General features: G+C 38.7%; 2 protein-coding genes across 2 annotated transcripts in view; one reads left to right on the top strand and one right to left on the bottom strand.

Moving 5' to 3' along the window:
- Positions 1-99: 99 nt before the first annotated feature.
- Dnali1 (Putative inner dynein arm light chain, axonemal Dnali1) lies at positions 100-2,747 on the top strand. Its single transcript, XM_028312801.1, has 6 exons — positions 100-558; positions 665-796; positions 1,094-1,243; positions 1,538-1,666; positions 1,870-2,067; positions 2,308-2,747. Exons 1-6 carry the CDS (start codon positions 472-474, stop codon positions 2,341-2,343), a joined length of 732 nt encoding a protein of 243 aa, XP_028168602.1. The 5' UTR covers positions 100-471; the 3' UTR covers positions 2,344-2,747.
- Positions 2,581-11,946, bottom strand: part of scrib (scribble planar cell polarity protein) — a 27,420-nt gene continuing 18,054 nt past the window's right edge. The window contains exons 18-25 of the mRNA XM_028312772.1: positions 8,833-10,212; positions 8,356-8,461; positions 7,901-8,072; positions 7,211-7,340; positions 6,412-6,507; positions 5,731-5,910; positions 4,232-4,491; positions 2,581-3,672 (exon numbers count right to left, since the gene is read on the bottom strand). Coding sequence (XP_028168573.1) covers positions 4,249-4,491; positions 5,731-5,910; positions 6,412-6,507; positions 7,211-7,340; positions 7,901-8,072; positions 8,356-8,461; positions 8,833-10,212 — 2,307 coding nt within the window. The 3' untranslated portion in view covers positions 2,581-3,672; positions 4,232-4,248. The remainder of the gene's footprint in view (positions 3,673-4,231; positions 4,492-5,730; positions 5,911-6,411; positions 6,508-7,210; positions 7,341-7,900; positions 8,073-8,355; positions 8,462-8,832; positions 10,213-11,946) is intronic.

The raw sequence follows: 11,946 nt of genomic DNA, 5'->3' as shown, positions 1-11,946 counted from the left end.
TATTGCCATTTTATTGCATATTCTATTCTAGTAAGGTACCCTTATATTTTATTGCGTAACTTTGTTTTGACATGATAATGATAGTGGTAATCCAAGAAAATCAAATTCTGCTTCAGCGTAATATTTTATGTTTAAAAGCTGGCATTATGTGGCATATTTACAACTCTTAACAGATCTTTAGGCTCTTACCTTTTTAGAGCGAGTTCTGAAAATGCGCCGCAACAAATACAGTAACGGAACAACTACCTAATTACCCGAATATTCCTGAAATAAACCATGCATTTTTCAAAGTTCTATAATCTAGGGTACTTTCAAACCAATTCAAACTTTTTAGCCGGCTCTGCCGGATTGCTAAGCAACGGACAGTTGCTATGGTTGCAAATATTATTGTGTACAGATTGTGTCATTGTCACTGCAGTAAATAAATATTTCTAGTTTATTAGTTTCTAGCGTAAATTAGCATAAAATAAAATGGGTGAAAGGGCTCCGGTGTCCGCTGAAGACACACTAGTTCGTTATGACAACCCTGTATTAGTAACTAAGCAGCCGGAGAAAGCTGTAAGTACTTACTTTATTCCTCGCTCTACAATTTTATGAATTTACACAATATTATAATTTAAATTAGTTATTTTATAGGTTTAAATTATGTGTTATATAATTTTAGTCGTCACCTCGCGGAGCGACTGCAGCTCAACCGTGCGTGCCGACCGAAGCCAAACGAGAAACAGAGGAGATCTTGAATGCTATCCTACCGCCCAAAGAATGGGAAGAAGACGGCCAAATATGGACTCAAAAGGTTGGTTATCTTCTTGAGAAAGACAACTTGTGATTATTGCTGTGTATGGGCAAAATTTAAGTGCTACGAGTGGTAAATACCTCTGAATTTCAATAGGCAGAAGTTAAACCTAAGATTTCTCAATTCATCTCAATGAATTTATTACAACGTCCTCCCCGTTTCTATATGGGAGTACTTAGTCAACCTCTCATTTTCAGGGTTGCAAACTCTGTGTAGCCTGGATCCACAGTCTAAAAACCCAATCAGTGGACTTCCCACCTCTTTCTCTAGATATTAATGTCCTACCTCTTTCTCCAGATATCATCGACTCCAGCGACCCGGCTGGACGTGATCAATCTTCAGGAGATGCTGGATACTCGCCTGCAGCAGCGACAAGCCAGGGAGACCGGCATCTGTCCTGTGCGCAGGCAGCTTTACACGCAGTGCTTTGATGAGCTCATTCGTCAGGTGAAACGTTTGTGATTAATGTAATCTTTACCTATAGCAGCCTTTGGGGTTCGTCTTCGAACATAGACCTCCTCTTCAACCTTCCACCGACTTCTATCCCCGGCTATTTAATTTGTAACAGCTTTGCAAAAAAGAAATATCTAGACTTGAAGTCGAGAGACATAACGGGCCATAGAAGACGCCACAAAGATGGAAAGTAGGTAAAATATTTCCTTTACAACCTTGCATGCACGAGATCTGATCAGTGGTGGAACAATGTCAGTGTGTGAATTTCTTTCTGATTATTATTTTCAGGTGACGATAAACTGTGGTGAACGAGGCCTGCTACTGCTGAGGGTGCGGGATGAAGCTAGGATCACGATGGAAGCTTATCAAACCCTCTACTGCAGTTCCATCGCTTTTGGTATGAGGAAAGCATTACAGGTCAGACTCAAAATAAAATGAGTTTTTCTTTGTCACGTAAAAAATTCTGAATTAATTTTGATAAAATAAGGGGTCTTGTTTGAACATTACATAACAGTAGACGTGGACTCGCAAAAACTCACGCAATTTTTTAATTCACTATCATGATTTGATTTTCAATGTGACAAAGTTCTATCACCTTAATCCTTGATCATTTTCAACAGTCAGAGCAAGGCAAATCGGACCTTATGGACCAAGTAGCAAAGTTGGAAGCAGAACGTTCATCGTTAGAGAAGCAGTGCATGGAGTTGAAACAGAAGACTGAACAGTTGGAGCGTCGAGCGGCCGAGCTCAGGGCAGCCGAAGAGAAACGTCACCAGGAGGAATTGCTCGCTTTGAAGAAGACCAATGCCCAACTGAAGGTAAGGCAACATACACAATTCGTCACTATCGGCATCTTTTACATATTTCTCTATTCTTCGATGACGAGCCCAGTAAATTTTTTATTTTTGTTCTTTCAGATTAGCTTTTTTCGCTTTTCGCATAGGTATTATTTTTAGTAAGCGTGTCTTATTGCGCGTTTGGTGAGAGCCGCGGGTTTTGCAACTTTTTAGCGGAAAATGTAGCGTGCGTGTAATGTAATTTTTACTTTTCTTTTCTAGGCGCAACTGGAGGGCATTATCGCTCCAAAGAAATAAAGGCAGTGTTTAAAGCAGTATTAGTTCAATGTGTTAGTTATTTATAAGATACTTTTGTTGTTCTTATTAGTATGATAACTGTTTAAATAGTGTTTCAATATATTATTACAATTTATGTTTCCAGCTATGTTTTTTATAATGTAACGTAGAATGGAAATGAAAGAATCTGGTAATTTTATTAAAATATATATTAAACCATTTAATTGGGACAAACATACAATATTTTCATTAGTTTACAATTCACATATCGCTACAGAGCCTTAGAAATGTATAAAGGACACACATAAAAAACATTCTTTCAATCGTTACACCGAAATTCATCCATTTAAATATGAATCAAACGCTAATACAATTCCATACATTCAACAGCGGAAATATACATTTTGATGAGATTAATGACGATAGATAGGATAAACAATTTTCACTTTTTACAGCTATTCGCTTCTGGTTAAAATGCAACAATTTAAATTAATTTTGTACAGCAGTACACAAATTATATTGCCACTGAAATAAAATAAAATTCAAATATTGCTGATTAAAATGTAACATTTAAATAATAAAATAAGAACATTGCATAGAATCCATTTGAGAAAAATAAGGCACCACATACATATAGAAACTAAAAACGCTAAATTATTAAATTATAAAAATACTAGAACACCAGTAAACACAAATACTGCACGAATTAATAACAATGCACATGTAGATTTAAAAGTAAACTAAGAAATTATTATAAATAAGACAAGTTTAGTTTACCGATGTTGCCTGTCACCATGTGATGCCAACGTTTTGTACACTTACAATGAGCCGACAGCTTTAATACTGCGATAAATCGATGGTATTTACAATACAATATCCTTCATGTACTCGCACCCTTATGTTAAGGTTGCGAAGCATCAATCATATCCCCTAACTTTCATAGCAGGTACAGCATCATCTACAGTCAAACATTAAAACTTGCACGGAATGAAAAACATCATTAAAATTAAATACGTAAAGTATTCCAAGAATAATGATCTATTTAAAAATAGAAAGTTACTTATCGTAATTCTAAAATCTCCGTCGCAAAATCATAAGAATAAAAAAATAAAAATTGTGATAATAATAAAATGCATAATAAATGTACCTCGTTGGTGGATTTCTTCAAGTCGCCCCATTATGTAACACAAGAAGTCGGTGGAATTCTAAAGTTATTATCACAGTTCATAATACATAAAGTAGATGGAAACTCGTTAAGTGACATGTCGCTGTTCGTTTCGTTGAAGAAATCTACTATCGAGTTCGTTTTCGACTTCGAGTCGCGGGATAGTGTTGCAATGTCGATGTCATAGACTAAGAGCTAGTGAACGCCAGACCTACGTCATTTTATAAAAGCTGAAAGTTTGTCAGCGTATGCTCCCAATATAGGATATAATGTTGGTGAATTATGAAGTTTGGGTCGTGGTGGCTTTGGGAGCTAACCTAAAAAAACTGTCTTTCAAGGAGTTGGAACTGTCAAAACTGTCTGGCTGTTGGGGAAAATACTTCTAATTATTGTCCAAATATTATACATAAAAATCAGATTTAATGGTATAACGTTAGTAGAATTACAGTCTGTTGAATATACAGAAAAAGCCACCGTAAAAGTTAGACTTACGTTATACTATAAAATCTGATTTTTATGTATAATATTGGGGCAATAATTAGAAGTATTTTCCCCAACAGCCAGACAGTTTTGACAGTTCCAACTCCTTGCCAGCCAGTTTTTTTAGGGTAGCTCCCAAAGCCACCACGACCCAAACTTCATAATTCACCAACATTATATCCTATATTGGGAGCATACGCTGACAAACTTTCAGCTTTTATAAAATGACGTAGGTCTGGCGTTCACTAGCTCTTAGTCTATCATGTGCGATGTGCGGAGATCTACTGCGGTTGGTCGGTGTATGCGGTGAGGCGTTGCGAAGGGCCCACGGGTATGGTGGTGACGCGACCGGCGCCGCCGTCCAATAGCGGGTTGACGACTTGAACTATGTCGGGTTGGAGCGAGGTTTCGGCCCCGTCGACCTCCCCTAAACTCATCCCACCGTCGTCAAGGTCTGGCGCCGTCTCGCTACTCGGACTAGTGGTCAATTCCAATGATATAATTTTCTCTTGCGTTGTCTCCACCTGTCGAAATCGAACATGTAATACCTGTTGGGGTGAAGGGCTTGGTGCGAATGGATATGGAAGAGTGGAGAGAGCGGTGATCGCTATATGATGTGGGTTAGTTACGTTTACATGATTATACATGACTGAGCCACGGGGGTTTTGATTTTTGATTTTCGAGCCAAACGAAGATTCAAAAAGTTTTAATGATCTTACATGAATGGAAAACTTGAGTATACTCATTAGATGCTATTTTAAGCTCAACCATAAGCACAATCAGCTACACTGTAATACAATCTATTTTAAGAAGATCCATTGCCCAGTCCTCTTTTTGAGAAACCCCGACGAAGTTATAGATTTCTTAATCGCTAAAGTTTATGGTTGAACTCCAAATAGCTCTTTTATTAATTTAATCATCAATCGATTGTGAAAACACACACACTTCAAGCCCGATATATGATCGAGCGATTAGCACAAAATGAGGTCATTCGATCAATACGATCATGAGAAACAAAACAAAAACATCAAAACAACACAAATTGTTACAATTAGTTTGCAATTCTACAAGCGTTAATTTGCGTTGCGGTTAAGCGGCTATTAAACTAAAATAAATACATTGAGATAAAGGCAACAAACCATTTACTGTGTTCAGTGTGAAGATCCCGTGTCTAGAATCCCGGTATCGTCTGACAAATGATACACAACATTATATTAGCATGCCATGCCACAATCATGCAACACACTGTGTAAAATAATTACACAAATTTAAATATCAATACGTAAAATATTTATATAAAATTTTGTACTTCTAGTTGGTTGAAAGATCCTACATATTGCATTGTATAATAAAGAAAATCTAAATTGTAGGTATTGTACAGAAAGCCCTGAAAACCACAGTAAAATTAGTGACGTGTGAGTGTATGTTCTACAAGTTCATCTACATTTCTATGCTACTTTGAAATGGTGTTTCACGTTGTGCCAAGTATATCGTTTAGTGCATTTATAAGGCCCCGCAATATTAATAATCGAGTGTTTATACACGGACGTTCTGTCAAGTCGGGTCAGTTGTAAAGAGTCGTAAGTCAAAAACAGTCTCGGTGTAAAATCGTGTCGAATAGTCAGCAGCGTCTAATTGCGCGTAAGCTAAGCGTATTGTAAAATACAAAGATATAAATAATAAAACCACACACGATACGGCATTGCTTATGTGTACAGCGTCTCGTAACAACTATGTAGCGCAATGTACAGTGCGACGCGTACCTCTTTCTCAATCACTTTCTCAATGTATTCGACTGTCCGCACTTTAGTCTCGCCGGTGGTGGGGCACACATACTCCTCGGTGCGAAGTGTAATGCGCTCGTCTAACAATTTTTCTTTCTCCTTCACCGCTAGTATAGGCCCCGGTTTTGTACGTAATGCGATACGTGGTAGAGGCCATTTCTATAATTTGTAAAGCCAATTTGACATTCACAACCCATTATGGACGGATTACGCCAGCCAAGCGACATATATCCTCACCCACAATTAATTATGTTAGATTCAATCAACACATTTGCCAGTATGCTAACAGAGACATAATTTTTTAACAGACAATGAAAATTCTAACAAAACAATGTTTTTGTGAAAAATATGAGGAAACAAACAAACAAAAATAGTATGGAGGGAATCTCTATTAGAAAAGTAGTAATGAAACACCAAGTACAGTGTTAATGACCATTCGATGTTAAATGTTACGGACAAACAACATAAGTTATTGGATTATAAGGGTACATTCTAACCATTTGTTGGGAAAAAATAACAGTTCATAAATCAATCTATAGTTAGTTCACTCTTGTGTGTAGTTTGTTACTTTTTCCCAACAAGTAATGATTGTTCGTAGATGGCTTAGTAATTTTAACATGACAACATTCAATTAAAAGAGATAAAGGAATAAGATTTTACCTCGGACGGAGATTTGTCCCTTGGTGGCACTTCGCCAATGATCTCATTGGCTGGGCCCACGAGGCTTTTTATCACTTTCTGTGACTCGATTGCCTCCTGAAAAATAAATATAATTAAGAGTTATTCAAGCTGCATTTCAAATGATTAAACATATTTGGCATTTAATAGTGATCGTACTACAATAGCTACAAATAGCACTTGGGGCAAAAAACATTACTGAAAACCTGTTCTATTTACATAGTCATAATGTTTTATTGCATGGTATGACATGAAAAAAAGAGCCGTATGTTTAGTAGTATAAAGTTATACGGATACAATTTGGTTTTTTCAACGATATGGCTATCAAAAGACAAATATAAATACAACGATACATTGTAAGCTAGCTGTAGCTTTAAGTATATGATTATTTCTATAAATCTCTAAAATCACAAGCAGCCACAAAATGAATGAGTCGACTAATGTAGACTCGCGAGATATAAGGTCATTCTGACTTATTTTTTGGGCTGACAACGGGCCTCACTCAAAGGCGACATCTATTAGGCAGTATAGCCCGACCAGGAACATAAAAACCCTGGCATAGAGGCGCGTCAATTGCATTTGATAGTGCAACACTGAGTACAGTCGTACCTGTGTTAAATTAATAGGCTAACTTTATGTATCAGGATTCAGGATTACGGGCATCAGTAGGTACTTACAGCTTGACGTTCCAGCTGTGTCAGTCACAAGAAAACACCAATCTTAGATTTAACTATGAATAGTTCAGAATGTTTGATTTTCTCGTAGCTTTGTAAGTATATACCTGTTCCAAGGAGCGTAGCCTGGCAGCTCTCCAGGCCGCGCGGCGAGCGGCGCGCGTGGCCGCGTCTTCGCCCTCGCCGCCGCGTCTCCTTTGAGACTTCGCTGACGGACTTACGCCGCCCAGGGAGTAACTTTAATTAGAAAAAAAGAAAAGTTTGAATATTGTGATGATAGTACTGTACGCTGACGTCTACATGTAGACGTTAAATCTAGCATAAATTGTCAAGATGACAGCTCGGAGCTGTTATCTCCTTTCCGCTCCACTTCACCAGAAATGGATCGAGCGGAGAAGAGAGGAGATGTCGGGCAAACTCAATTTTCTAAAGAATTTGACAGCGGCGGCTGCGGCGTGGAGCGGAGTGCGTTTTCCTTTCATAGACAGCAATAAACAGACAAGCTGACAGCTATGCACAGTTTACAATCCTCTCGTCTCCGCTCCGCTCTGCCTTGGTGGAAACCGGGCCTTATGACATCCACGGAAAGAATGGAGGCATGGAGGTGATGCTAATGCTATGCTACTCTGCTAGAACCAGGCTATTATCACTATTTCATAGTTACTTATGGCCATATCGTATTCGTAGGGCTCGGAATGCGAGCTGTTTCCACTCCGTGCGCGATAACGCAGTCATCTTCTTCTCCCTTTCTTCCTTCAGTTATTAAAGGGAACTAAAGAAGACCTAAGGTATGTTACCTATGGCCATTCTCGTAGGGCTCGTCGTCGGAGTGCGAGCTGTCTCCGCTCTGGCGGTCCTCCCCCGGGGACCACGAGCGGAGCTCCGCACGTGACAGCGTGGCCATCTTCCTCTCCTCTTCTTGCTTCAATTTCTCCACCTCATCCGCTGACAGGAATGTGAATACTCGTTCTGCGGTGGCGATACGAGTGATAAATTAATAGATCAGATAATGTAGTGGCATTTATTGTTAAATGACGTGCGTCCTCTAAATGATGGTGTCATGAACGTCGCGCTAGCTTCGCGGACGCTACATAGCAATGTAAATAGATACATTCGTATGACGTTACGGAGATAAATGAATCCTAATCTATGTTCCAATCGAAAACATACAGCAGATTATTGCTGATTTTAAGATTGATCGGACGCTGTAAAATGAGAATTAGTAAGCAAGAGAAATGACGAGAAAACTTACCTGGTTTTGGCGATGGCTTGTGACTTTCTTCCATTGCATTTTCGAAGAATTTTTTCTTATCGCTGACAGACGCCTTCACAAAATTTGCCGAATGAGGCGGGGAAGCCTAAAGAATATATTCATTAACATCAACATAGTGTTTCACGGTTAGACATTTTGTGAATATCAACATGAATAAACGATAATTTAAAAAAAAGCTCATGATATTTACAAGCCATGAAATTCCCATCTCCAGGCTCAACACCCATGCAGTCAAGTTGTTATTCATATTAAAATAATAAATAAAATTGCATAAGTAAATAAATAAATCAAACATGCAAAATATAAGTAATTGCAAGTTAATAACGACGAATCAAATTAGGTAAATAACAAAAATATGGGGAATGTGGTCGGATGATCGATGTGTATGTTGTCAGTATTCTGGGTTGTCGACGAACACAATCAAAAAAAGCCGAGTGTGTGAGGGTAATGCCGTACATTGATGTTTACCTCGCCGATGGCGAAGGCTTTGATTTTGCTGCTCCATGCGGGTTTCTGGGCGGATGCGGGCGAGGAACTGCCTTCCCTCAGGAGGTCCGAACTATGCGATATTGCGTCATCGTCGTGCGCAGTCGTCACGTCGCCGAAATGGACTCTTCTTTCTGGCGGACCACTTTTGCACACGTCGCCCGCGTGCAACGGGACGGCCTCAGTGACGTTCGCGTTTATATCCCTTCTCGCGCTGGCGAGAGAGGGGGACACTTGCGCTTTATGACTTCTGCTATTCTCAGTTGTGCTGATGGGGACAGTGCAGGTGTATGGGTTGTATGTCCCCGCAACCGTAGTTAGAGATGGATATGGATTGAAGGGCTGAATGGGCGGATATGTAGTCGAGTGAACCATACCAGGTGACATATTTTTGACTCTCAAATCTTTTAACGAGTTGTGAATGGGAGTTGGACCTGGCCCATCGTCGTAGTAAGATCTGTCGGGGTGCAAATTGCAAGGACTGTGAGGGACGTGTGAAACTATCGGAAGAGTTTTATATTGGACATGCAAAAGTTCAGGCGGATCTGGTTCTCCGCCGGGACTGACAGATAATTCATTATAATAATCTTCACTGTTGAGAGAAGGATATTCAAACGCACGGAAGACTTGTTGCGATGGCACTTCTGCAATAATGGCTGTTCGAGCACGGTCGTCTATGATCGGTTGCGGGTTTGGGTAAGCGAAATAATTGACCGGCGGGGGCACTTCGCTTTCTGGCGAATTCGTCGTAGTAGAAGACTGCATGGATGTTTCCGCTACGACGGGCTCGGGGAGAATCAATTTTTGAGGGACTATCGTAATAGGTGGCATTAACAAATCGTCGTTATAACTAGTGTCACTTACGTCCGTATCAAAGAAAGGCGGTGGGGGGATGATGTGATCGTCGGGAAGAACGAGATTCGCTCGGGGGACGGGTTTCGAGAGCTCCGGCTCGGCTATCGGCGGGCGGTTTCGGATTAGTAAAGAGCTAACACCCGCGCATGCATCGTTAGTGTCGATTACGGGTTCTCTTGTTTCCTCATGCGTTTCATGCAACATTCGAGGGTTCGTTTTCGGTTCGTTCGTCGACAACGAGTGTTTCGCGGGTTCGCGGTCTTGTTCCTGGATGAAACTAACTCGCTTCGTCTGTGGCTTTCGTGGCACTTGTGGTTTCTGTTTGGCCGGGGGAGGCGGCGGCGGCAGCGTGGGGCGGGTTGGCGTCGCGCGGGGCGGGTCGACGGGCGTGCCGGCGTCTTCCGGGGGAGGCGGGGTGTGGGGGGGCGGCGTCTTCACCTTCTGCTGAGTGAACACCGCGAGCGGCGAGGGGGGAGCCGCTTGCGAACTAGACGACTGACCAAACCAACACATTGTACTGCACTGCGATACTTACGCAACGAATACTTTAGCTATACAACCAAACCGAAGTGTAAAGTGCGAGACGCCTCTAATATACAAGATATACACCGTCGCCATCTCACACTTTAGCATTAGCCAAGCTACTTGCACGAAAACATAGACCTGAATTTGGCCGGTCATAGAACTGGAAAACAAAGTCTGGCGCGAAACAATAACTAAGCTTAATTGGGAAAAGAAATCTTCCAAAATAAATGTTCTTAAAACATGCGTATAAATTAAAAGAAATATAATTTCTGAAACATCATGTATTTAAATGCAACACTAAAACATAACGTCAATTAGAATAATTTCGTATCTTAAAAATTAATAATAATGATTAATTACACTCAATAATTTTATCAAATTTTTAAAATAATTGGCAGTTGAAATAGTAAATTTGGCCAGATTTCACAACTTACGTAATTTAACGATTAGTATTGACGCAAACAGTAAGAAGTTTAGGAAAAATACATATACCGAAGTAATTATATTTTTGGCCATGTTTATAAGTTAAAATAGCAAGGATGCGTCACAAAATATGAAATGGCATATTAAGCTGGTAGAACAACACAGGGGAAAGAACAATTAAACATGAGAAGCCTAAAGGAACAAGTAATAAATAACTGTTAAACTTATACATTGACAAGCTAATTGCGTATGAATTACAATGTTCGACAGCAGGACATGGTTAATAGTTATAAAATTGGTCTTTGTAGCAAAGGTTATAAAACACCTAGAGTAAATATGAAACGTCATTCAAAGTGTACTTGAAATACTTGGGTAGGTTAAATATTATACAAACTACAATCGTTATTGGTCATTCGGGAATAAGTAGGTGATTATAATATTATAAGTCAGACTATTAATGAGCAGTAGGCAATACAAGTTCTCTAACCAGTTTCATTATTATGAGGGTTCCAATACACCAAGACAAAAATATACTATTTCACGCACAATATTGATACAATAGTCATAGGATATTATCATACTGTAACAGCTTTAGAGAGAATATTATGTAACTATAAACTAACAGTCAATTAGGTAATATTTAGTCGCAGAGTACATCAAAAAACCATACTAGTACAATGTCACACATGTATAAATTGATACACAGACACGAATATTAGCTCAAATAACCAAATTTTAGACCTAGGTTGATCAATAGTTAGATCATTGTAAAATTGTTCAACATAATTGTTTATTTTGTCATATAAATGTAAAACTTTGAGACGGTAAATTGATTCATTCAATAATATTATTTACAATATAATAATTCATTATTTATAAATTAATGAACGATCTATTAAACAAATATTTTGAAGCTATAAAGCATCGATATGTTTCTTCAGCTAAATAATAAAAAATATTGTTTTCAATGTAGTAAATAAATCATTCTAAGTATCATATTGATCAATAGGAGAAATGAAAATATTTCTTCAATATAAGTTTTACTCATAGGCGAGTATAATATACATGTATTAATAATTCCTTATTAAAATATATTTCGTTTTTAACATTTATAATACCACTAATGTGATGTAGATATAGACAGAAAATGGTATTTACACCCATGAAGAAATAATATTTCCAATGATATTTAATATAATTCCAGTAAAAATATGTTTGAACTAGATGAATATTCTTATTGAAGTTTACTAAAATAGATACAATAATAATATTGTAATAAAC

Source organism: Ostrinia furnacalis, unplaced genomic scaffold (assembly GCF_004193835.3).
Source record: "Ostrinia furnacalis isolate ACB-3 unplaced genomic scaffold, ASM419383v2 OfSCF4105, whole genome shotgun sequence".
Taxonomy (NCBI): domain Eukaryota; kingdom Metazoa; phylum Arthropoda; class Insecta; order Lepidoptera; family Crambidae; genus Ostrinia; species Ostrinia furnacalis.
Note: the sequence above shows the minus strand (reverse complement) of the source record. Positions and strands in the feature narration are given on the sequence as shown.

Bases quoted from the DNA above. Each gene is read 5' to 3' on its own strand.
- Dnali1 (XM_028312801.1), top strand. From the start codon at position 472: ATGGGTGAAAGGGCTCCGGTGTCCGCTGAAGACACACTAGTTCGTTAT. The intron at 559-664 runs GTAAGTACTTAC...ATATAATTTTAG, and splicing joins CTAAGCAGCCGGAGAAAGCT to TCGTCACCTCGCGGAGCGAC. The intron at 2,068-2,307 runs GTAAGGCAACAT...TTTCTTTTCTAG, and splicing joins AGACCAATGCCCAACTGAAG to GCGCAACTGGAGGGCATTAT.